The following is a 25,081-nucleotide window of genomic DNA, read 5'->3' on the forward strand; positions in this document are numbered from 1 at the left end:
GTTTTGAGTCAAATTTAAATTCTCATCCTATATTTTATAGAAGAACACTGATGCCATCTCCGTATCAATCCTCTATTACACTCTGACTCTCCACTTCATTTAAAGTCCATACTTGCAGTTTAAGCAGAGATTCTCAGTCTGGGAATAAAGTCTATACAGCATATATAATGTTCACTTTCACTTCCTAAATGTATATAAGATACAGCATTAAAGGTAATAAAATAGAGGTAATATTACAGGACTGTAGAGGAGAAATAACTAACTGAGCTGGGGAAGGACCAGAGATTATAAAGTAGAAGAACAGTGTTCCAGGCAGAGAAAGCAGCATGTATAACCACATAGAAGTGAGGGAGCGTTTATGTTTGGGGAGTTGAAAAGAATTCAGTAAGACCTGGCCAGTGACTCAACGTGAGGGGTAAGGAAATGTGAACTCCACAAGGACAGGGACCACATCCACTGTGCTCAGCACACAGGTCATAAATAGCTAAGCGCCTGGCAAGATGCAGACATGATCAACACTTGTGAGGTGAATAAATTCATTAGGTGGAAAACACTGGAAGAGCAAGGAGTACAGTTATGGAAATACAAGTTCAGTTTTCGAAATGATGGGTATAAAGTGCCAGTGTGACATCCAGAAGACGGGTCTAGTAGAGAAAACAGGCTCCATGGGACTGGAGTTCAGGGAAGATAAGAGCCAGGCCACCCAAAGAGACTTTACTAACCACACACAGGTAGCCCTGGGAACAGAAGATCGCCCGGGTAGCAGCAGTGGTGAGCACCCAAGGTCCAGACTAAATGAAGATTTTTCCAAATCTAATTTAAAATACAACCGTTTGTCTCACATAAAACAGAAGGTGCTGACTAATCACCTAACAGGATCTAGTAAGAGGAGATCAAGGCTGAGGACAGAACTCAGAAGAATATCAATATTTAAGGGGCACGCAGAAAAAAAGCAACCTTAGGAATGACCAGAAAAGTACTTTTAACACCTTGAATTCACACTTTTCATTCTTCCAGATTGTCAAGGACCTTTGCCTCCCCTTCATATCAGATATCTCCACCACCAAGACAGGCTCATGCGGCTTCGCAAGTTATATTTCAACCCCAATAGTCTTCCCATCTCTAACTACCACCTTTTTATTCAATACTATGTCTTCCGGTGCTTTTAATTCACCGGTACCCAAATTAGTTCCTCTTTTTCTATGTTCACTAATGCCTGCTTTGATATACTTTATTCCCTTTCTAGAATTTATTTTGTGGTTGATTGTTTTAATTCAACCATCACCATCTTAATGGCGTGTCTTTTCCCAGAGACATTCATCAGTGGCTCTCACTTTGGGGAAATTTTACCCCCAGGGAACAACTAGTGATGTCTGGAGACATTTTTGGTTGTCACGACTGAGAGTGTGTGGGGGAAGGAGCTTCTGGCATCTAGTGGGTAGAAGCCAAGAATGCTGCTGATCACCCTACTAGATGATCACCCTACTGCACAGGACGACTTCCAATAACGAAGATCTATCCTGTCCAAAATGTCAATAGTGCTTAAGTTGAGAAACTGTACTGTAAGACAGTTCCCACTACAGTATATGCTCTTAGCCTCTGTTCTTTACTCCTGTTTCAAAATCATAGCAGGCTTTACCTTTAAGTTTCTAACTAACTTCAAGTGTATATTCATTGATACTTGACATAAAAAGAACTCATCTTATTGATTTACCAGCAGTGTTGATATATAATGGGGAATGAGTGGCCTAGGATTACGTGGCAGGACAGATCAGGAAGGAATTAAAGACATAAGATGACACAATTTTATGGATTACTTTAGTCAAAATTTAGACAAATATATGAGGACAAAGCGTCTTTATACTGGAAATAATGGTCATATGTTTAAGGCTAAATCACATAAGTTCAACAAAATTTCAGGCTTTAAGTGTAAGGTATGTTTTTTCTTTACAAATTAAGACTTATTATGGAGAAAAGTCTTTAGATCCACTGCCCTAAAGGCCCCAGAGGAGATGCTCAAATCTTTGACATTTTGCCCAGGCCCTCAATCTCAACCAAGACATTAATTAACTTCAGTAACTGTTCCTACTTGGTCTCACTTGATATTTTTATACCCCTTCTTCCCTTGTAAAAACTCTCTAACCTGTAGGCTCCATTATGGCAAGGATTCTATCTTACTTATTCCTCCTTTCAACCCCCTACATCAAATCAAGTGCCCAGCACTGAGTATGCACAGTAAATGATTTCTGAAATATGAAAAATGAGTAACAATAAGTAACCTCTCACTAGGGGAGGGAGTCATTAGGAAGGGAATTAAAACACACTAATTCTAAGTGATTAAAAAGGTACTAAATACTACCTAATAACTAAAAAATTACATAGCTACTATACTAAACTTACTATCAATGAATGTCAGATAAATTCATACATTCTGAGAGAATCAAAGCTTACGATTATGAAATATTACTTCAGCTCATTTCCACTTTTTTCTTAGCAATATTTTTCTAAAGGTTCAAAACGCATGACCTATTCTCGTATCCTAAATAATCCCTCTGTCATGTTCTTATTTGTTGAATAATATGTGACTTTGCCACTTCCTAATACTGCTGTGGGGAGCGATCAATGCTTACAAATTTTTAAGTGTGATCATAGCACAGTGGGTAATTAGAAACTACCTCTTCATTATTATTATTCTGAATACTATTTAAAATACCTAGTAATTACAAATAATGTTTCAAATATTCTAAAAACACATTAAGTATCTACCATATAGCTATTTTAGAACTTGTTATACAATTTTGCCCATCACAGAGGAAAGCTTTCTTTCTCCTACTGATCACAAGTCATATCCCCTTTATTGTCATCCTATAGGATTTTTTTTCTTAGAAATTTTTTTCAGGATACTGAAGAAATAAATTGAGCTGTTTATGATTACAGCAATTATACATAGAAACACACATTCTTTTCTCTCCTCCAAGTGTTCACTTTCTATACTTACCTTGCCACTAATAACTTCTTCTACTCGCTCTTGGGGTGTCTGTCCAGCTTTCTGTCTCACCAAAACATACACTGAATTCACCTTAGGACAAGACCTCAACAACTTTTCCAGAAGTACCTTCCCTAGGAAACCGGTAGCTCCAGTGAGGAGGACATTCTTGCCTTCGTAGTATTCTGGGATTGAAACCATTCTGATCCTAAGGAAAACACAGCAAATAAACATCAGTTCAAAGATTTATGTGCTAAATTGTTTTAGCACAAATTCTTACGTGCTAAAAATATCTTGCTATTCAAATAAATCGGCAAAAATTAAAGCTGAATGTTAACAAAAGGGGACTTCAACCTCTGGTTAACTGTAGTAAAGTGGAAAGAGTAACGAACCACAAAACTGACTTCTGATCCCTCTATTTTCTCCCTGGATCACCTCAGACAAGTCACTCACCTTCTCTGTGCCTGGGTTTCTTTACTTCAGTTTGTACTAAATGACCTCTAAAAATCCTTTCAGCAATAAGAACCCAAATCTTAATTTAAACCTCAGTTAAACCCTACACACAAATGAATTCCATTTCGCTGTCTCCAAAAGGATTTATAACACCAGATAGAGGTCAGTAGGAAGTCTCAATTGTCTAGCTTGTATAACATGGTGGGGTATCATATTCGCCTATCATTACCAGTTGAAACAAGAAGTAATATCAAGTCCCTTCTCTTCCATGTCTGTGGTGACAATATATCCAAAAGGTGCTTAAATCTCCCTTTTTAAAAAAGTCATAGTAAGAAATACATGAGCTGAATTATCCTCCTTGTCTAAATTCCACTGAAACAGCAGAAAAGATAGTATACTAAGAGAATGAACAAACAAAAGAACCATGATGAATGGAAAAAAACAAGATGCAGAAGGATTCATGCAGTATGTCACTATTCAAAGCTCAAACACATTCAAAACAATGCTCTTTATTGTTTAGAAATGCACACACAAGATAATATTAATAGATGCATGACAGGGAGGGCAATACAATCAGAGAATAGGAACTTCAATTTATGTTTTCTTTAAGCTAGGGAGTAGATACATGCGTTTTATGTTCTTTCATAACTAAAAGAATAATAAATTCATAACAGTCTAAAGATAAGAAACAGACCCATTAACAAGCAGAAAGGAGAGAAGGAAAGAGTTTCTAGAAGAAATAGATAAGACTAAGTTGACAGAAAAGCCATAGCAGAAGAAATAGCAACCCAAGCAAAGCAAGCATAGGAAAGGATTTACATGGAGGCAAGAAATGTCCCAACTCCCTGAATAGAAAACACCAAGCCCAGGATCAAGAAACTGAATTAAAGGAGCACCTGAGTGGCTCAATAGGTTGAGCGTCCAACTTCAGCTCAGGTCATGATCTCACACTCGTGGGTTTGAGCCCCATGTCAGGCTCTATGCTGATAGCTCAGAGCCTGGAGCCTGCTTCGGATTCTGTCTCCCTCACTCTCCGTCCCTCCCCAACTCGCACTCTGTCTCTCTCTCTCCAAATAAATAAATAAACATAATAATAACAATAATAAATTTAAAAATAAAAAAGAAGAAGCTGAATTAAAGCATAGGGAAATCAGGGGTGCTTGGGTAGCTTAATCAGTTGAGTGTTTTGGTTTTGGCTCAGGTCATGATCCCAGGGTAGCGGGACTGAGCCCTCAGTTCCGACTCCATGCTGAGGGTAGAGCCTGCATAAGATTCTCTCTCCCCCTCTTCCCCTCTTGCACATACGCTCTGTCACTAAAATTTAAAAAGATGAAATGGAAAAAAAAAGTCATAAGAGAAATCAAGGGAATTAAAGGATTGCTCACAGAACAGCAGAGTCACTCATGACAGTCTTACTTCTGGTATAAACTTGAGCTCCCAAGGCTTAGTATCCAGATCTGCTGAGAAGAACATCCGGCATGGGTGCTAGGGACAAAAGAAAAGTAGGACTGAGCCTGACATTGCTCCAGATATCCACAAACAGTGAGGGAGGTGGATAATCAAGAGAGGAAACTAAAGCAACAAAAGAAAAAAAATCTCAAAGCACTTGAGCCCCAGAATAAATTTTAGGTCCTAGACCTATCTATCTGGCTGCTGTTGGCCTTTAAAACAAATTCACAAAGGGGGCCTAGGTGACTCAGTCAGTTAAGCTTCCAACTTTGGCTCTGGTCATGATCTTGCAGTCTGTGGGTCTGACGCCTGCACTGGGCTCTGTGCTGACAGCTCAGAACCTGGAGCCTGCTTCAGATTCTGCCCCCCACCCCCACCCCCACTCACACTCTGTCTCTCTCAAAAATGAAGAAACGTTAAAAAATTTAAAAAACAAACTCACAAAGGACTCTGCATCTGTAATTTCATTTAGAGAAAAACTCTTTTAGAAAAACAGACCTCAAAAACCTGAGAGAAAGCCAGGCAGTATCAGCCACTAAAACCAACCACCTCACCTTCATAAATATGAGCAGATAACCAAAGATCACCAGATATTTAAGAAATACCTAAGAAAATTAAGAAGAACCAAAATGAAAAGCAACAAAATCAACCACAAAGGAAACAAAGGCAATAAAAATTTTAAAGAGAATTCAAATTCTAAAGAAATTCTCCAACCATTCACAAGAATATTACATCCATAAAAGAGCAAACTACATGAAAGAGAAACAGAAGAATAAGAAAGCATTTGAAAATCCAAAATTCAGATGTATAGAGAAAATCCAATAAACAAATAAACTATTAGAAATAAATGAAGGTTAGAAAGTCACTAAATACAAGGCTTACATGGAAAAAAGCAAACGTATTTCAATACATCAGCAATATGGAAAATGAAGTAAAAAAAAAAAAAAACCCACTTATGATACCATTCCAAACACCAAAACACTATGGAAAACAGCAAGTATTGAGGAGGACACAGAAACTGAAACCTGTGTACATTGCTTGTGGGAACGCAAAATGGTTCAGCTGCTGTGGGAAAGGTAGGTGGCACCTTAAAAAGTTAAATACAGAACTATAGGACCTTGCAGTTCCATTCCGAGGCATATAGCCCCAAAACTGCCAACAGGTACTCGAACAAGTATATGTACATGCATGTTTACAGCAGCACTGCTCATAATAGCCAAATAGTACAAACAACTCAAAATGTCCGTTAACAGATGAATGGATAAACAAATGATGGTATATACCTACAACAGAATACTATTCAGCCGTAAAAAGGAATGAAGACCTGACACACACTACAACAGAGGAATGAGCTTCAATAACACACTACTGTCAAATAAGTCAGATACAAAATATCAATACTGTAGGATTTCATTTATATGAAATATCCAGAATAAGTAAATCCAAAGAGACAGAATGCATCCTGGTGGTTGGCAGGGGCTGAGGGGTGGGGAGAGTGGGCAGTGGAGAGAAACTGCTTAAGGAGCTTTATTCTGCAGGGATGGAAATGTTTTGGGACTAGACGGAAGACGGAGTGGTGGTTGCACAAACCTGAATGTACTAAATTGTTCACTTTAACATGGTTCATTATATTATATAAATTTTACCTCAATAAATTCTGTTTTATTAAACTACCAGAAGTTAGAAATTAATCTGAAAGATACTTGAGACCTCTATTCTGAAAACTACAAAACACTGAGAGAAACTAAGCAATACCTAAATAAATGAAGAGATTTACTACATGCCTGGATTAGAAGACAGCTTTATAAAATGTCAACTCACCATCCTTAAATTCAATACAATCCCGATCAAAATCTAAGCTGTTTTCGTGGATGGAAACTAAGATTCTAAAATGTTACGGAAATACAAAGAGCCAAGAATAGCCAAGACAAGCACTAAGAACAACAAAGTTGGAGAACTTCATTACCGTATATCAAGCTGTATTATAAAGCTGCAAGAATGTGGTATAGAACAAAGAATAGTGCAGTCAATGGGGCGCCTGGGTGGCTCAGTAGGTTAAACGTCTGACTTCGGCTCAGGTCATGATCTCATGGTTCGTGGGTTTGAGCCCCACGTCAGGCTCTGTGCTGACAGCCAGCTCAGAGCCTGGAGCCTGTTTCAGATTCTGTCTCTCCCTCTCCTACTCACGCTGTTTCTCTCTCAGAACTAAATAAAATATTAAAAATTAAAAAAAAAAAAAGAATAGTGCAGTCAATTCACTATCTAGATAGAAAATGAATTTCGGGGGTCCCTGACTGGCTTAGTCAGAAAAGCGAGCAACACTCGATATCCGGGTCATGAGTTCAAACCCCATGTTGCATGTAGACATCACTAAAAATATAAATAAAAACTTAAAAGAAAGAAAATGAATCTTCACTTCGACCTCACATTACACACAAAAATGAACTCTAGATAGACTGACTATACACTTAAATGTGAAAGTAAGATAATTACATGCCTAGAGAATGACAAGGAACACCTCCATGATCTTGGGTAGGGAAACATTTCTCAAATAGGACACAAGAAGTGCTAACCACAAAAGAAAAATACTGATAAATTGAAGGACACTAAAATTAAGTTCACCCCACAACACTAAAATAAGGAGAAAAGACAAATTGTAGGAAAAAATATCTGCAGTATGTATAATAACAACTGATTACTACCCAGAATATATGAACTACAACTCAATAAAGAGAAGAGATAACCTGATAGAAAAATGGGAAAGACTTGAGGGAAACATAAAGGAACGTACCCAAATGGCATTACCAAAGAAAATCCAAATGGCCAAGTAGCACATGAAAAGGCGCTCACCTTCAGTAGTTATCAAGTGAAAATCACAACGTGATCCCACTACACTATCCCCAATATGGCTAAAATGAAAAAGACAGACAATACACCATATTGGTAAGGATGCAGGGAAACTGTTAAGCTTACCTACTGCTAGAGGAGTATAGACAGGTTTAACACTTGCCAAAAGTGGTATTACCTACTAAGGCTGAACATTATATATCATATGATTTAACAATTCTACTCCTAATTATATACCCAACAGAAATGAGTACATACATTCACCAAAAGACTCATCAACAAGTATGTTTACGGGAGCACTATTCCCACTGGCCCCAAATTAAAACAACCCAAGTGTCTGCCAATAGTATGGTGTAAAAGCTATTGTGTATTCACACAATGGAATATTTAAAAACAATGAAATGAAGGATCACTACATACAACATGGATGAGGTCCCCAAAGAGAACATGGAGCCAAAGAGACCAGACATAAAAAGTGTATACTATATAATTTACAAAGTTAAAAAACAGGCAAAACTCCTCAGTTAAAAGTCAGAATGGCTATCTTGCAAAGATGAGGCAGTGACCAGAAGAGGATGGGAGGGAGGCTTCTGGGAGACTAATAAAGTTCTATTTCTTGATGTAGCCTCATTGGTTAAAAATTCATTAAACTGTACACTAAGGGACTTTCTGAATGTATGCTACATACCAATAAAAAGTTTACTTTAAAAAATAAAAACATCGTGTGACCATATGTCTGGTTTGCCTGGAACACACCTGGTTTATATATGCTATCCCACCTGAATTCTGAATACAGCCCTCTGAAGTGTTTCCGTTTGCACAATAAATTATATGGTTACTCTAGTAATAACCTGATTCAGGTCTAAGTAAGACTATTTCGAGATTTCAGTGACTGAAAGCCTAATTAAAACTATAGCCCATTAAAGTTAAAATGTTCATAACCTCATAGGGGAGATATGAAAAAAAATTGTGCATCAATATACCTAATAAATCTGGTAGGTATTGATAACAACTATATGCTAATTACATGTTAACCACAGAGTACTGGGAATATGATGTACAACAAGTTATCTAATTCTCTCTCTGAGCTTCATTTTCTTCATATATTAAAATTTATTCAATAAATATTTAAGTACCCATTAGATACCAGGCACAAGAAAGTTTTCCACAGGTGTACATACGCATTTAAAACAGAAAAAATTTATCAGGCAGTTTTTCCTTTAATAATTGATGGCTTATAGCCTGAATATGTAATTGGCTCAACCCTAATCTAACCCAACTACATATTTTTTCCCTCATCTACAAAGACATCTTTCCTCTAAAGCTTCAAAAGCAAATCTGTAAACAGCAGAAAATTTTTACCAAACTTAATTTTTTCTCCTCAAGCTTAGAGGTTCAAAGGCTACTTGCTAAGATAGTTTCAGAATGAAACTGCTTCTTAACAGTTTCAGAAACTATTTACATGTGACTTACACAGTTTTCTTCATGGAAGAAAGAACAGAATTCCCATAAATCTCCAACTTTATCACAATGCCACCAAAAACTTTACGAGCACTAGGTATTTTCAAACTCTAAGTATCCTTGATTCCTCCCATCCACCAATACATTTATTTCACTCTACTACTAACTTATTGGCAAAGCCAGCACAAATGAGAATTCTTTTAAGGCAAGTTCAGACTTGTAACATCTTCCACATAGCCCTGCCAATGTAGACAGAAACTACTAGAAAATGCCAGGAAAGAAAATGCTGCCAACCCTTCTACAGCATGCTATTTCAATTCTGACTGTTGAGTTCTACATAGCAAGACATCAAAAGCTTCTATCATCTGCTGAGAAATAGCTGCAGCACTGTAATGCTGAGGAACACCCGCAACATTATCATTCCTGTGTGCTGGGGCGGAGGGGCTATAAAATGTGACTCATATTTATTTTTACTGTTCTTGAGCTGCCTTCAAGAAAACATAACAGTGGCAGCTGAGTATTTTCTTTAAAAAATACCTTATCCTCATAAAACTACAAAACATAATTCTAAAATCAGTAAGGAACCACAAAAGACCACAAATAGTCAAAGGAATCTTGAAGGACAAATATCATATGTTTGCACATATAGGAGGATTAGGAGGAACTTGACGGAGGAACAAGGGGGAGAAGAAGGGGGGAAATGATGGGGGAAAGGGAGAGAGGCAAACCATGAGAGACTCTTGAATGCTGACAAAAACNGAGGCAAACCATGAGAGACTCTTGAATGCTGACAAAAACTGAGGACTGATGGATGTGGGGGGGAGGGGGGGATGGGCATGGAGGAGGGCACTTTGGGGATGAGCATTGAGTGTTATGGGGAAACTAATCTGACAATAAACTATTTGTAAAAAAAAAAAGGAATCTTGAGAAAGAACAATGTTGGAGGTGGCACAATCAACAGATTTTAGGGCACAACACAAAGCTGTGGTAACCCAAACAGTATGGTACTGGCACAAAAATAGACACACAGGTCAGTGGAACAGGATAGAAAGCCCAGGAATAAACCCGTGCTCATGTGGCCAATTAATCTGTGACAAAGGAAGCAAGAACATACAATGGGAAAGACAGTCTCTTCAACAAGTGGTGTTGGAAAAACTGGACTGCAGCATGCAAAAGGATGAAACTAGACCACTTTCTTATACCATACACAAAACTGAACACAAAATGGATTAAAGACCTAAATGTGAGACCGAAAACCATAAAACTCCTAGAAGAAAACATGGGCAGTAATCTCGCTGACTTCAACCTTAGTCATATTTTCCTACATGTCTCCTCAGGCAACGGAAACAAAAGCAAAAATAAACTACTGGGACTACACCAAAATAAAAAGCTTTTGCAGAGCAAAGGAAACCACCAACAAAATGAAAAGGCCCTACTGAATGGGAGAAGATACTTGCAAATGATATGTCCAATAAGGGGCTAATATCCCAAATACGTAAAGAACTTACACAACTCAAGACCCCCCCAAAAAAGAGAGAGAGAGAGAGAATATGGAAGGAAGGAAAATAATCCGATTAGAAATGGGCAGAGGACCTGAATAGATAGTTCTCCAAAGACACAGAGATGGCCAACAGGCATGTGAAAAGATGCTCAACATCACTAATTATTAGGGAAATGAAAACCAAAGCCACAGTGAGATATCACTCCACAACTGTCCAAATGGGTAGTAGCAAAAAGACAAGAAACAACAATGTTGGTGAGGGTATGGAAGAAAAGGACCCCTCCTGCACGGCTGACGGGAATGTAAATTGGTGCCACCACTATGGAAAACAGTATGGAGGCTCCTCAAAAAATTAAAACAAAATTATCCTATGATGCAGTAATTCCACTACTGGATATTTACCCAAAGAAAACAAAAACACTAATTCAAAATGTATGCACTCCTATGTTCTCTGCAGCATTATTTACAATAGCCAAGATATGGAAGCAACCTAAGTCTCCACAGATGAATGGGTAAAGACGTGGTATACATATGCAATGGAACATTACTCAACATAAAAAAGAATTAGGTCTTGGCTACAGAGTAGTATGCTAAGTTAAATAAGTCAGACAGAAAAAGACAAATAACTATCTGATTTCACTCATATGTAGAATCTAAAAAACAAAACAAACGAATAAACAAAGAAAAGCAGAAACAGGCCCATAAACACAGAAAACAAACTAGTGGTTCCAGAGAAGAGGGGCAGGGGATAGGCAAAAACGGGTGAAGGGAGAGTGAGAGGTATAAGCTTCCAGTCATGGAATGAATAAGTCACAGGGATGAAAGGTACAGAATAAGGGATTTAACCAATGGCACTGTAACAGAGTTGTATGGTGACAGTTGATGGCTACACATGGGATAAGCAGAAGATAAAGTATAAAGTTATTGAATCACTATGCTGTACGCTAATGTAACTAATGTAAAACTGTTTGTCAACTATACTTAAAAACAAACAAACCTTTCTTTTGTGGTTCAAAAGTTAAAGAGGCAGAAATCTTTCAAAAGACCAGTAAAAATACTGAGTACCAAATGTTTCTAATCTTTCAAGTTTTTCTTGCTAAAGTGGGTTTTCCTAGTGCTTTTATATTATGTATTTATATTTACATTAAGAAAACATACTACGAATGTACTTAAATGAAGATACATGCACTCACTTCAAGTCCAGATGGTACTGCTTTGAAGCCACAAGATCCTAAGATAAAATTACTACTCTGAACCTGTTTCCTTATCTGTAAAAAGAGAACATGCAATAGGTCTTATGGGCAAAAAGAGCCTGAAATGGCCACAAATGGAGAAACCACAGACCACTTTCAAGATAGCACTCACTCAGTCACTCTAAACTGCACCCTTGCAACATAACGGTACTCTCATAATAAATGTCTTAATATTAGTGGAAAGCTAATCATGCTGTCTCATTAAGTTTAGAAACTTAGTTAAGATAAATAAAGAGCAGATCCTACCCCTCCCATTTCAACTTTTTTTAAAGGAGTTCTTTCAATAGATAAAGCTATTAAAGTGAGAGATTAGCATATTAGAATATTCAGAAAGCCACAAAAATCTAGCAAAGAAAAAAAAAGGAGCTCTTCAGTAGGCAGTACAAGAAATCAGAATTCCTTTCCCTGTATGAGAGCTAAATATTGTAATTAAAACTCTTAATACACTGTCAACTTGTTGTTTCAGACACTTGCTAAGCGGAAAGACAAATGTGAACAATTATGTGGAGAGCAGGGTAAGGTGGGAGGAAGGAATGAGAGGCAATTCCAAGGGCCTGAAGCCAAAGTTTTACAGAACACTCACCAGTGACAACAAAAATACAAAATAAAAATAAAGGAAAAGGAAAATCTATTAAGCACAAAAAGCTGTATCTCTTATGCTTTCAGATATAATTTTCTGCCAGTCTCCTTAATAATTTTCTTGCCTTAGGTCGCTCAGCACACCTATGGGCAGAACCAAATTTGAATCAGTATCTTTACACTAAATCCCACATTTTGAGGGGGAATAGTTTCTACTTGCCCTGAGAGGTGAGATAAAGGCATCATCAGCTCATGGATAAGGACTGAGTGCACAGCACTGGAAGAGAGGTTCAGAGAAAGTAAAAAGTTGGAAAAGATGGTCTTGAAGGTCTGTTTCATTTTGTACAATTCACTACAGAAGTAAACAGAACTGCATTCCTCACTACAGGGCCTTCAGACATAGACACAAATCTGCTTCACAGAACATTTTAACATGAAAAAAGGCAAATTCTGGTAGAAGAATCCTTAAAATTCCAAATCATTCCACAATAAAAGCAGAAGGGCCGGGACACCTGGGTGGATCAGTCTGATTCTTGATTTTGGCTCAGGTCATGATCACAGGGTCATGGGATTGAGCCCCATGCTGAGCATGGAGCCTGCACAGGATTCTGTCTCCCTCTCCCTCTGCCCCATCCACCGCTCATACTCTCATTTCATTCATTCATAAATACATAAGTACATTAAAAACTTGATGGGCCAAACCAGAACCACAAATAGAAATGTAACTATTAACTGATCAAGGTAGACTCTTAATTAAAATTTAAAGGCAATTAGATTTTACCAGAATTTCCCCGAGGGCAGCCAACAAAGACAAAGAACCTAAGAAGTTGACCATCAAATAGAACTTGACTCAAAGGCCATCTAGTTGGGCTTAATTATTGTCACTATCAGTCTGAATAAAAAGACATTATCCTTGGAAATACTAGCTTATCAGGCACCTAGGTGGCTCAGTATGTTGAGCTCAGGTCATGTTCTCACAGTTCATAAATTCGAGCCCCACATCAGGCTCCCTGCAGAGCCCACTTCAAATCCTCTGTCCCCTCCCCCCAACCTCTGCCCCTCAAAAATTAAATAAACATTTAAAAAAAAAAGAAATATGGAGTTATCAAAGGTTAGTGGATTTATTTCCAATTCCACTGCACCCAACCCACTTAAAGAGCTTACCTAGATAGAATCATTCATTGGAATGTTAGAAACCAAAAACCTAGGTCCGAAGAGGTAGTAGGCCGGGGTAGAAGACAAGAAGCTCTCGGGTCTTACTTAAGATAAGCAAGAAATTCAAACATGTGTCTGCAGATATCTATACCAAAGTAAGCCTATGGATTACTGAACTTTGAAAACATGTATTGTACTGAACTATGAAAAATAATAGTGCTGTATGAGGGAGCACGGTAGATCAGAATATACACTTAAATATGTCACTCTGGCATATGGATTACTTTGAGCAATTGAGATTTAACAGATACAGAAACAAGTCTTCCCTAAGCTTCCCCTATCTGACTAAAAGCAGAAACTTTTGAGAAATGAGGACTGCCATGAGGACTCTGAGGGAGTTTTATGGCCATGAAGATGTAAAGTTAGCACTGAGATGAATCAGCACAAACAAACCTTACTAAAATAACCCTTATCTTCTATTACTTTTCTCATATATTTACCTTCCTACAATTTACTCAGCTTTTAGATGCCCAAACTCCTTTTCCTTTGTCTAGTCACTTCTTCATAATGCTTTTGCATTTTTCATTAACTTTATTTGTTTTTTATTTTAATTCCAGTGCAGTTAACACAGTGTCATATTAGTTTCAAGTGTACAACATGGTGATTCAACAATTCTATACATTGCTTAGTGCTCATCACACTAAATGTACTCTTTAATTCCCATTACCTATTTCACTCATTCTCCCACTCATCACTTCATAATGTATCATCCTTTGTTAATATAGTATATAAACTCTTAAGTCTAATCACCTGTTTTTTGGGTTTTCAGGTCTTTTCTGTAAAGCCCTAGTGCATATGAAAAAAAGTATTCATTTATATGGTATATAAATTCTACACACACACACAGACACACACACCCCTTTCCTCCTGTTAATCTGTCTCTTGTCAGTTTAATTAGCAGATACCAGCCACTGAACTTAAGAGGGTAGAAGAAAAGTTTTTCCTCCCCTACATGAGTAGGAAATTAACCTCTAGTGAACCCATTTTCAGTACTGTATAAAATCAGGCCCTGCTATAAACTGCTTCTTGCTAAATAATGTAGGCCCTTTGTGGAAACACCTTTCAGATGACCTTGACATGGAAGGAACCCTTGGGCTCTGAGTCTAGCAGGGCTGGGTTGAAATCCAGTTTCACCCATTTATCTTGGGGGTGAACTTACTTAACCTATTTGGTTCCTTGATTTCCTCATCTATAATATACGGATAGAATACCCAAGCCTTCCTTTACTTCACAGCATCTGTGTACGGATTAAATGTAATACACAAAAAAATGGGACACATAATTACATTTTCTTATTCATCTTCCTCATATTCTTTGGCAGTGATTCTCTGTATGATCCTTTGGCAGTCAGTCCAAACTATATATGTTAGCCTAGAAATGTGTTAGGGGTCTTTTCTGGAAAAAAATCATTTAATTATGAGTAGTATTAATTTTTAGAGTAGACAAAAATTTCATTACCACAGTATGACTAATAGCTATTTTATCTCTGGACAGTATACTCGTATACTCACATGCACATATACCCTTTTTTTTTTTAATTTGGGGAAAGAAATTAATGATTTTAGCAGAAGCAGGCTTAAACCAAATCTCTGAGGGCCTGACAGAACAACTGACAAGACATGGCTACTTACCAGCTAACAGAGTGAACAAGCCATCAAATGCATCAAGTCGGGCTATAGTCCCAAGGCAGCTGTATTAGCAGCAATACAGTCAGATAATCCCTCTATGCTGGGGGTCTCAAACTTGCAGATGGTGGCACATAACAACTAGAGCTCTTCCAACACTAGTAGTATAGCAAAAGCGGATACAATTACTTTGGAAAACTGGCGATATTTACTAACAAACACCAGAAGATGTGAAGACCAAGAAGATGAAAGAAGTATTATTTGCAACATCCTAAAAGTGGGAAAAACTCAAATATTCATTAACAAAATGGATAAATAATGGCATCCTCTAACAGAAAAATTATATATAGCAATGAAACAAAGAGTTCTCAATACGAGCCAAAGAACCCAAATGCCAATATAATACAGCTAGTGTGATTCCATTCATACAAAATTCAAATAAATGCAAATTAACCTAGGTGTCAGAAGTCAAGCTACTGGTCACCGCTGGGGAGAAGGGAGGGGGCACCAGTGGGTCTTCTGGGGCTCTAATATTTTCTATTTCTTGCCCTGAGTATGATTACATAAATGAATTCATTTTATGATTATGCACTGATTAAACTGTACTTGTGAATTTCTCTGTATTAGACTTTTTTTTTTTTTAGTGTTTTTTATTTATTTCTAGGAGAGAGAGAGAAGAGACAGCGTGAGCAGGGGAGGGTCAGAGAGAGAGGGAGTCACAGACTCTGAAACGGGATCCAGGCTCTGACCTGGCAGTCAGCACAGAGCCCGACGCGGGGCTCGAACCCACGAACCGCGAGATCATGACCTAAGTGAAAGTCGGACACTTAACCGACTAAGCCACCCAGGCGCCCCTGTATTAGACTTTTAAAAAGTTTACTTTCCAGGTGCTCCTTCCTACATTATTAAAATCTGCTTTGTTTTTTAATGCCTTTTTCCCAGATCTCACCATCAGTTTAAATAAGTCCACAAGTGCTCTCTCCAAATTTAAGAATCACTGTTGATTTAAGGCAGGCTGCCTGGAACCCAAACTTTGAGAAACACCGTCCAGCCCATTTTCAAGGTGAAATGGGAGAAATAACAAAACAGGACTTAAAAAAATCTTTACACCTAACTTTTAGAACCTAGTACCTGTCCAGCTTAGGGAATGAAGAACTTCAACCTGAAGGCCCTACTCAAGCCACTGCACTACGGAGAGAAACCCTGGCAGAGCTTTAAAAGACCTGATTTCACCAGCATTACCTTGATCCAAAACCAGACAAAGACCCCACTAAAAAGGAGAACTACAGACCAACTTCCCTGATGAGCATGCATGTAAAAATTCTCAACAAGATACTAGCCAACTGGGTCCAACAATACATTAAAAGAATTCTTCAGCACAACCAAGTGGGACTTATTCCTGGGATGCAGGGCTGGTTCAATATCTGCAAATCAATCAATGTGATACATGACATTAATAAAAGAAAGGACAAGAACCACATGATTCTCTCAACAGATGCTAAAAAAGCATTCAACAAAACACAGCATCCTTTCTTGATAAAAACTTTCAAGGAAGTAGGGATAGAAGAATCATACCTCAAGATCACAAAGGCCATATACGAAAGGCCCACCACTAGTATCTTCCTAATATCAATGTCAGGAACACGACAAAAATGTCCACTCTCATCATTGCTATTCAACATAGCGTTGGAAATCCTAGCCTGAGCAATCAAACAACACAAAGAAATAAAAGGCATCCAAATTGGCAAGAAGGAAGTCAAACTTTCACTCTTGGCAAACAATGTGATACTCTAAGTGGAAAACCTAAAAGACTCCACCAAAAAACTGCTAGAACTGATCCATGAATTCAGCAAAGTCGCAGGATAGAAAATCAACATACAGAAATCGATTGCATTTCTATACACCAATAATGAAGCAGCAGAAAGAGAAATCAAGGAATCAATCCCATTTATAACTACACTAAAAAACATAAAATACCTAGGAATAATCCTAACCAAAGAGGTGAAAAGTCTGTACACTGAAAACTATAGAAAGCTCATGAAAGAAATTGAAGAAGACACAAAAAAATGGAAAAACATTCCATGCTTGTGGATTGGAAGAACAAATATTGTTAAAATGTCGATACTACCCAGAGCAATACACAAATCCAATGCAATCCCTATCAAAATAACACTAGCATTGTTCACAGAACTAGAATAAACAATCCTAAAATTTGTATGGAACTAGAAAAGACCCCAAACAGCCAGAGCAATTCTGAAAAAGAAAACCAAAGCTGGAGGCATCACAATTCCAGACTTCAAGCTGTATTACAAAGCTGTAATCATCAAGGCAGTATGGTACTGGCACAAAAAGACACATAGATCAATAGAATGAAAAAGAGAACCCAGAAATGGATCCACAAATGTATGAGCAACTAATCTTTGACAGGTCAGGAAAGGATATCCAATGGAAAAGAGACAGTCTCTTCAGCAAATGGTGTTGGGAAAACTGGACAGTGACATGCAGAAGAACGAACCTGGACCACTTTCTTACACCATACACATAAACAAACTCAAAATGGATGAAAGACCTAAACCTAAGACAGGAAGCCATCAAAATCCTAAAGGAGAAAACAGGCAACACCCTCTTTGACGTCGGCCACAGAAACTTCTTATTTGACATGTCTCCAGAGGCAAGGGAAACAAAAGCAAAAATGAACTACTGGGACCTCATGAAGAAAAAGCTTCACAGCAAAGGAAACAATCAATAAAATTAAAAGGCAACTGATGGAATGGGAGAAGATATTTGCAAATGACATATCAGATTAAAGGGTTAGTATCCAAAACTTATAAAGAACTTGCCAAACTCAACACCCAAAAAACCAAACAATTCAGTGAAGAAATGGGCAGAAGACATTGAATAGACACTTTTCCAAAGAAGACATCCAGATGGGTAACAGACACATGAAAAAATGCTCAACATCACTCATCATCAGGGAAATATAAATCGATACCACCTCACACCTGTCAGAATGGCTAAAATTAACAACCCAGGCAACGACTAATGTTGGTGAGGATGCGGAGAAAGAAGATCTCTTTTGCACTGCTGGTGGGAATGTAAACTGATGCAGCTACTCTGGAAAACAGTATAGAGGTTTCTCAAAAAATTAAAAATAGAACTACCCTACGACCCAGCAACTGCACTATGAGGTATTTATCCAAGGGATACAGGCATGCTGTTTCAAAGGGGCACATGCACCCCAATGTTTAAAGCAGCACTATCAACAACAGCCAAAGTATGGAAATGTCCATCGACTCATGAATGGATAAAGAAGATGTGGTTTATATATGTATAATGGAATATTACTCAGCGATCAAAAATAATGAAATCTTGCCATTTGCAATAACATACTAGAGAGTATTATGCCAAGTTAAATAAGTCAGTCAGTCAGAGAAAGACAAAAAAATACCATACGATTTGACTCATATGTGGAATTTAAAATATGTAACAGATGAATATAAGGGAAGGGAAACAAAAATAATATAAAAGAGAAGACAAACCATAAGAGACTTTTAAATATAGAGAACTGAGGGTTGCTGGAGGGGTGCTAGGTGGGCAATGAGCTAAATGGGTATGGGGCATTAAGGAGGATACTTGTTGGGATGAGCACAGGGTGTTATATGTAAGTGATGAATCGCAAAATTCTATTCCTGAAATCATTATTATGCTATATGTTAACTTGGACTTAAATTTAAAAAAAAAAATAAACTTAAAAAAAGAAACCATGAATAAGGATCCACAGAAGTTTGCTCCTCTCTGAAGTTTTCTCTGACAGTGTGAATTTCAGGATAACTTATACCCAACTCCCCTACAACATTGTCACAGCAAGCTGGAAGTCCTATTGATGAGACTTCCCATCTCTGTCTTAGTAGTGCCAAGCTAGGGACAGTGTCTTTCCATCTGTCTATCTATTAATGCATTGTAAAATTTCAACAAATATTTGTGAATAAATGAGTGAATAAAAAAGACCTAATTTCACCAGCAATGTGGGACACGTAGAATAGTACGCTGCCTTAAATCTAGACTCTCATTTGGTAGGTGAGCTTCTGAGACACATCCACCTGCTCAAAAAGCTGCAGTTAATTCCCTATTCCCATAGAATGAGTCTAGACCAGAGGGTGACAACTACTGCCCCAGGCCAACTCTCTCCTAATTCCCTGTGGGGGCTTTTTAAAGTTTATTTATTTATTTTTGAGAGAGGGCGAGAACACAAGCAGGGAAGGGACAGGGCGAGAGAGAATCCAAGCAGACTCCACACTGTCCGTACAAAGCCCAACGTGGGGCTCGAACTCACAAACCATAAATTAAGAACAAGACGGGGGCTGAAACCTAGTCAGGTGCTTAGAACTCTTCAGTTGGCCTAGCTCTTACCAGTTCCCTCTCCCCAGAACCTGTCCCTAAACCTAGACATCTATTTGGAAATTCTATTTCAATCCTAATAAATTCTGGACCCTCTGGAAATGAAGCATTCTAGTGATAAATAAAGTTGTATCCAAAGATCCCTGCTCCTGTTCCTCAAGGCACAAAATTTCACACCTTAAATATTTATACCAGTCCAATGTCAGTCCCACTTCATGAGCCACTGCTTCCCTCCCAGCCCCCACCCAAAAGGTTAATTTGTATAACCTCCTTGGGAGGTTACAGCCTTATTTTTTGGCAGGTAAATACCTCTATTAGTGCTACCCTAACTTTAATGTGCACACAAATGACCTGGAGACCTTGTTAACATACAGATTCTGATTCAACAGGTTGGGGATGGGCCAGAGATTCTTCATTGCTTATAGTTCCTAGATGATGCCAGGAACCACACACTAAGTGAGAAGACGACTGTACTAGACCCGGTGACCTGAGGCTAAGACTACTAATAATCTGTAATAATCAGTTTTACTTATCAAGACAAATAAAAAGAAACAAAGAAAATATCAAGACTATTCCCCCACTTTCACATGCATACACACCTTTACATTACATATTCATGGTATTTAACATGAAGTGTGATGTTCTATCTGTAACCAATGCTCAATCTTATTCTGAAATGAAAATAATATTACAAGATTTATTTTTTCACTTATGACACTTACAAAAACCAAAAAATTGATAAGGGTTTACACAAGTAAAAGACTCTTTTCTTCCCTTTTTTTAAACTATGTTCCATGTCCAACGTGGGACTTGAACTCATGACCCCAAGATCAAGAATCCCATGCTCTACTGACTGGAGCTCTCCCCCAAGTAACAGCCAGTCAGGCGCCCCCCCCCCGCCCCCGTAACAGCCTCTTATGTGCTGGTAGGACTATAAACTACCAGTAGTACAAACTATGGGAAGGAATCTGACAATTTCTATCAAATTTTAAATGCTCATTACATTTGGCCTTGCAATTCTATTTCTAAAATTTATCCTGCAGCTATCCTTACAGGTGTGTGCAATGATGTGTTTAATGCAACATAAACAGAAAAAGACTGAAAACCTAAATGTCCACCAACAGGTGACTGAGCAAAGTGGCATATACCTATAATGGCATATTCTGTGTCTCAAAAAGTAATGAGGCAGTTCAACATATGTATACTGATAAGAAACAGCACTCAGGATAAATTTTAAAAGCCAAGAAGAGTATCCTATATGATACACCACCTTTTATGAAACAGAAAAGGAATGAAAAAAGTATGCACGTGCTTATAAATACATAGATTATTTCTGGCACACACAAAAAAGCCAAAAAAATGGTAATGATGGTTATCTCTGGGAGACAGAACTTGGTAAGTGGAGAACACAGATGAAGAACATTTATTTTTCACCACGTGCCCGTTTGTGTATTGTTAAATTATGTACTATGTGTATGTGTTATATAAAGGCACTTTTTATAAAACAGAAAACTCAGGGTACTAAAAAGTAGACAAAAGCACAAATTTTCCTCTCAGTTAACCAGCCGTCACTGTATTTTGTCTTCTATCTATTTACAAACATTTTCACTGTTAGGAAAAAAGTTTGACACAACTTTTTTCTTGAGTGACAGAAGCAGAAAAGTTTATTAAAGCAAAAAGTACACTCTCAAGATTTGACAATGGGCAAGAGAGAGACAGAGAAACAGGGACAGAGACAGACAGACAGTGAGCTACACCTGACATATTTTAAAAGTGAAACGAGTAGGGTTGTTAAAGAAGGGGGGTTGTTATCTTTCTTCTGCTAATTTTTATAACTTACATGTTTATTCCATCTCCTTTTTAGATGGAAAATTATTAGATTAGATTAAAAACCAGATGATAACTATATGAAACTGTTGAAAAACTAGACTCTAACAGATAGGAATTCCTGAATGTGAGAAATTCATTCCCCTTTACGATAATGTTGACCGTGGGATCAGATAGATGCCCCTCTGTTCCATCTCCTGAGAGATCACCTATGTTCACCAAGTTCACTAAGTTGTCAAGTACACAGAACTACCAAATACAGTTCCACAGTGAAGTCTGTGGACTTGTTCTACCTATGTATGTTTCTTTCTGCACTTTTTTTAACACAAACAGTAAAATCTTACAAAGTATATTTGTAAGGATGTTTTAGCAGTTATAAATTTATTTAGGAAAACTAAGCACTGAATATGAAAGTCTCAAGTTAATGTCTCACTATTCAATCCACTTACCTATAAATTTCCAACACTTAACAGCTATATCTTGAAACAGGGGTCCATTTAGTTGGCTTCCTATTAAAATCTGGCTCCTCTGTACCTTCACCATGTAAACAAACCCAAAGTAAAAACCTACCAATGGAGACAGCAGAGAGACTCAATGGACAAAGGATAAGATATTTCATTTATCTTTTCAATGAGAGTCACTGACTTCCAAATGGGTTTTAATTCTGTGTTTAACACAGCACATCCAATGATGCCATTTTGTCTCACTGTCCTAGACCTTTAATCTGGATGGCCACCTAGTACGAGCACCTAAGGAAATTCAATACTAGATAAAAAGTTGAGCTAAATGGTATTTTAATATTCTTTAGATTCCATAACTAAAAAGTAAGAAAACGTTTTTTAAATAACCTTAAAAAGGAAGAATTACAAAGTATTCTAAACAAACAGCAAAGTTTCTGTAAAGGGTTGGGTGGTAAATATTTTCAATACTGTGGGCCATACAATCTTAGTAACTACTCAATTCTGCCATTTGGAGCACAAAATCAACCATGAGTAATTAAGTAAATGAATGGGTTTGGATGTGTTCTAGTAAAATTCCATTCACAAAAAGAGGAAGGTAGTGTGAAAGTAACAGTTTGCCAACCCCTATTCTAAACAATGATTTCCAAGATTTCATATTCAGAAAAATGAACATAAAGGAAAAAAGCAGCAAAGGAAAACCAGTATGGTCTGAAAATTCATCTCCTGTGATTTCACAACTACCAAACTTACCATAAGATACAGTAAATACTTGTTTGATATATCTTCAAAAACAAACCAACACATGAATGCCAGGCTTCAGAAATATAAATACACCAGCGGCTAAATGCAAAATGAAGACATAACCTATAGCCTTTTCAAAGTGTGTAAAAAATCTGTTGTTTTTAAAAGGAAAGCCCATTAAAATGTTCAGGGCTAAGGTTCAGACAATATTATGTTGGAGAAAAGGCTACAAGTAAAGAGCACAGAATATACTCCAGTTGCAGTTTCAGAAACCCTAGATTACTGTCCTTTTCAAAATAATTTTGATGTAATAATCAAAAAATAACAGAATTTAAAGAGGTCACAAGCTAACCCAACACTGTAGCAAGATTTAAAGTCTGTTTATATACTGGTACATGTCTAAAAGAACCTAAACCATTCTTCTCTACAGAAAGGTATAACATTATTTACAATTTTCTTTAGCTAAAGATTTTATACGGGGGTGGGGAACAGGAATGGAGGGGAAAGAGGCTAAGAACATGATAAATATCACAAAAATGAATATCCCCTAGACAGCTGTATGTAGCTACAATAACCGTGAGAGATTCCCTCGGCTTCCTCTTCTTTTCCCTTTAGTTTTTCCACTAAAAGAGATACGGGGATTAGGTATCTCTAACTAACCTGAATTAGTAACTCTAATCCAGAAGTCCATGAACAGGCTTTGGGGGATGGGGATAGGCAGAGGGGTCCAAGAACATGTTAAAACAAAATGTTGTTGTGTATGTGCACAAGTATGCACTCCCACGCATACATGTATACATCTACACATCTTTCTAGGGAAAGAATCCACTGCTTTTTTCATATTCTCAAAAGGGTCAATGAGCTTAAACAGTTAAAAACTACAATCAAGTTTTATATGTATTACGTGTGCCTGCCAAGAAGAAGGTGGACTTAACATGCAGAGAACAGACTTCTTGGGTACTGAGGAAAACCGCATTCACATCTAATCTGGAGTAAAAATGCATAAATAGTTAAAACAGAATTATACCAATCTTCCTTGAGGCCTGTTAGGGATTGAGCTGTGTTATCCCAAAAGAGATCTTTTGAAGTCCTAACTACCAGTAACTCAGAATGTGACCTTGTTTGGAAATAGGATCTTTGAAGATGTAATTAGTTAAAATAAATGATGACCCACTAGAGCAGGGTGGTTCACTAATTCAATTATCACCAGTGTCCTTCTAAGAGGGCCATGTGAAGACGTGGAGATACACAGGGAGAACTCCAGAGAAATCCATGTGATGACAAAACCAGAGATACAACCCAGAGAACACCAAAATTGCTACCAAAAACCTAGGAAAAGGCAAGGAAGGATTCCATGGCAGGTTTCAGAAGGCATGGATTTCAGACTTCTAGCCTGAGAACTATGAGACAATAAATTTCTGTTGGTAAAGTCACCCAGTTTGTGGTAGGGACTCTGTTACAGCAGCTCTAGGAAACTAATAAAAAACCAAATATCATAGTAGCTAAAATTAGGGCACAGTGAAAAGATCTTCTAAAGATGATGCATGTGCTCTCACACCATAATATCATGGATACTTTCCAACACATATGATACAGCTTCAGTTACCAAAATATACTCTACTAAATACTTAAAACTGGGATGGGCTTTTCCAAAAGGGTGCAGGATAAAACAGTAGAAAAAAGCTTTATATTCCAAAAGTAAAAGATCAAAATAACGTTAACCCTGAGATCCCAGAACAAATCATTGGAGTGTATTCCTTAGTGTGCATTGGCACACTGTCAAATCTCAGTACATAGTAGCAGATTCAGGAAAAGAGTATCTACTGCTATTTAACAAAATCCCTCAAAAACTTAGTACCTTAAAACAATAACCATTTTAATCTCTCTCTTGATATTTTTGAGTTAAGAATCTGGAAAAGGTTCAACTAAACAGTTCTAGCTGAAAAATTCTAGCTCAGGATCTTCGATCCTTTGCATCTCTCCACATGAAGTAGTTTGGGCTTCTTTCCAGCATGACAGTCTCAGGCTAGATTGCATACAAAGCTGCTACAGGCTTCACTACCAGTATTCTAGTGAGCTAGGCCAGAAGCTCTCTCACCTCTTCTCACTTTGCCTTGAAAGTCACACAAGTATAACTTCTACATTCAACTGGTTACAAGTGATTCACAAGACTACCCAAATTCAAGGGAAGGGTCATAAACCCCACCTCAGGACAAGAGAAGAGTCAAGGTCACGCTGAAAGAGCATGTGCAGTGGGAGACAATGTTAAGATGATCTTTAGATAA

At 37.6% G+C, this 25,081-nt stretch overlaps 1 protein-coding gene across 7 annotated transcripts in view; it reads right to left on the reverse strand.

Moving 5' to 3' along the window:
- The window catches only part of FAR1 (fatty acyl-CoA reductase 1), an 84,893-nt gene that overhangs the window by 39,273 nt on the left and 20,539 nt on the right, over nt 1-25,081 (reverse strand). For 4 of the 7 annotated variants that reach the window (XM_039251817.1, XM_039251820.1, XM_039251816.1 and 1 more), the window contains exons 2-3: nt 4,825-4,924; nt 2,999-3,194 (exon numbers count right to left, since the gene is read on the reverse strand). In XM_039251817.1, coding sequence (XP_039107748.1) covers nt 2,999-3,194; nt 4,825-4,844 — 216 coding nt within the window. In that variant the 5' untranslated portion in view covers nt 4,845-4,924. The remainder of the gene's footprint in view (nt 1-2,998; nt 3,195-4,824; nt 4,925-25,081) is intronic. The other 3 variants (XM_039251822.1, XM_039251823.1, XM_039251821.1) reach the window with 3 other exon arrangements.

This window comes from Hyaena hyaena, unplaced genomic scaffold, assembly GCF_003009895.1.
Source record: "Hyaena hyaena isolate Hyena2069 unplaced genomic scaffold, ASM300989v1 scaffold_401, whole genome shotgun sequence".
Classification (NCBI taxonomy): domain Eukaryota; kingdom Metazoa; phylum Chordata; class Mammalia; order Carnivora; family Hyaenidae; genus Hyaena; species Hyaena hyaena.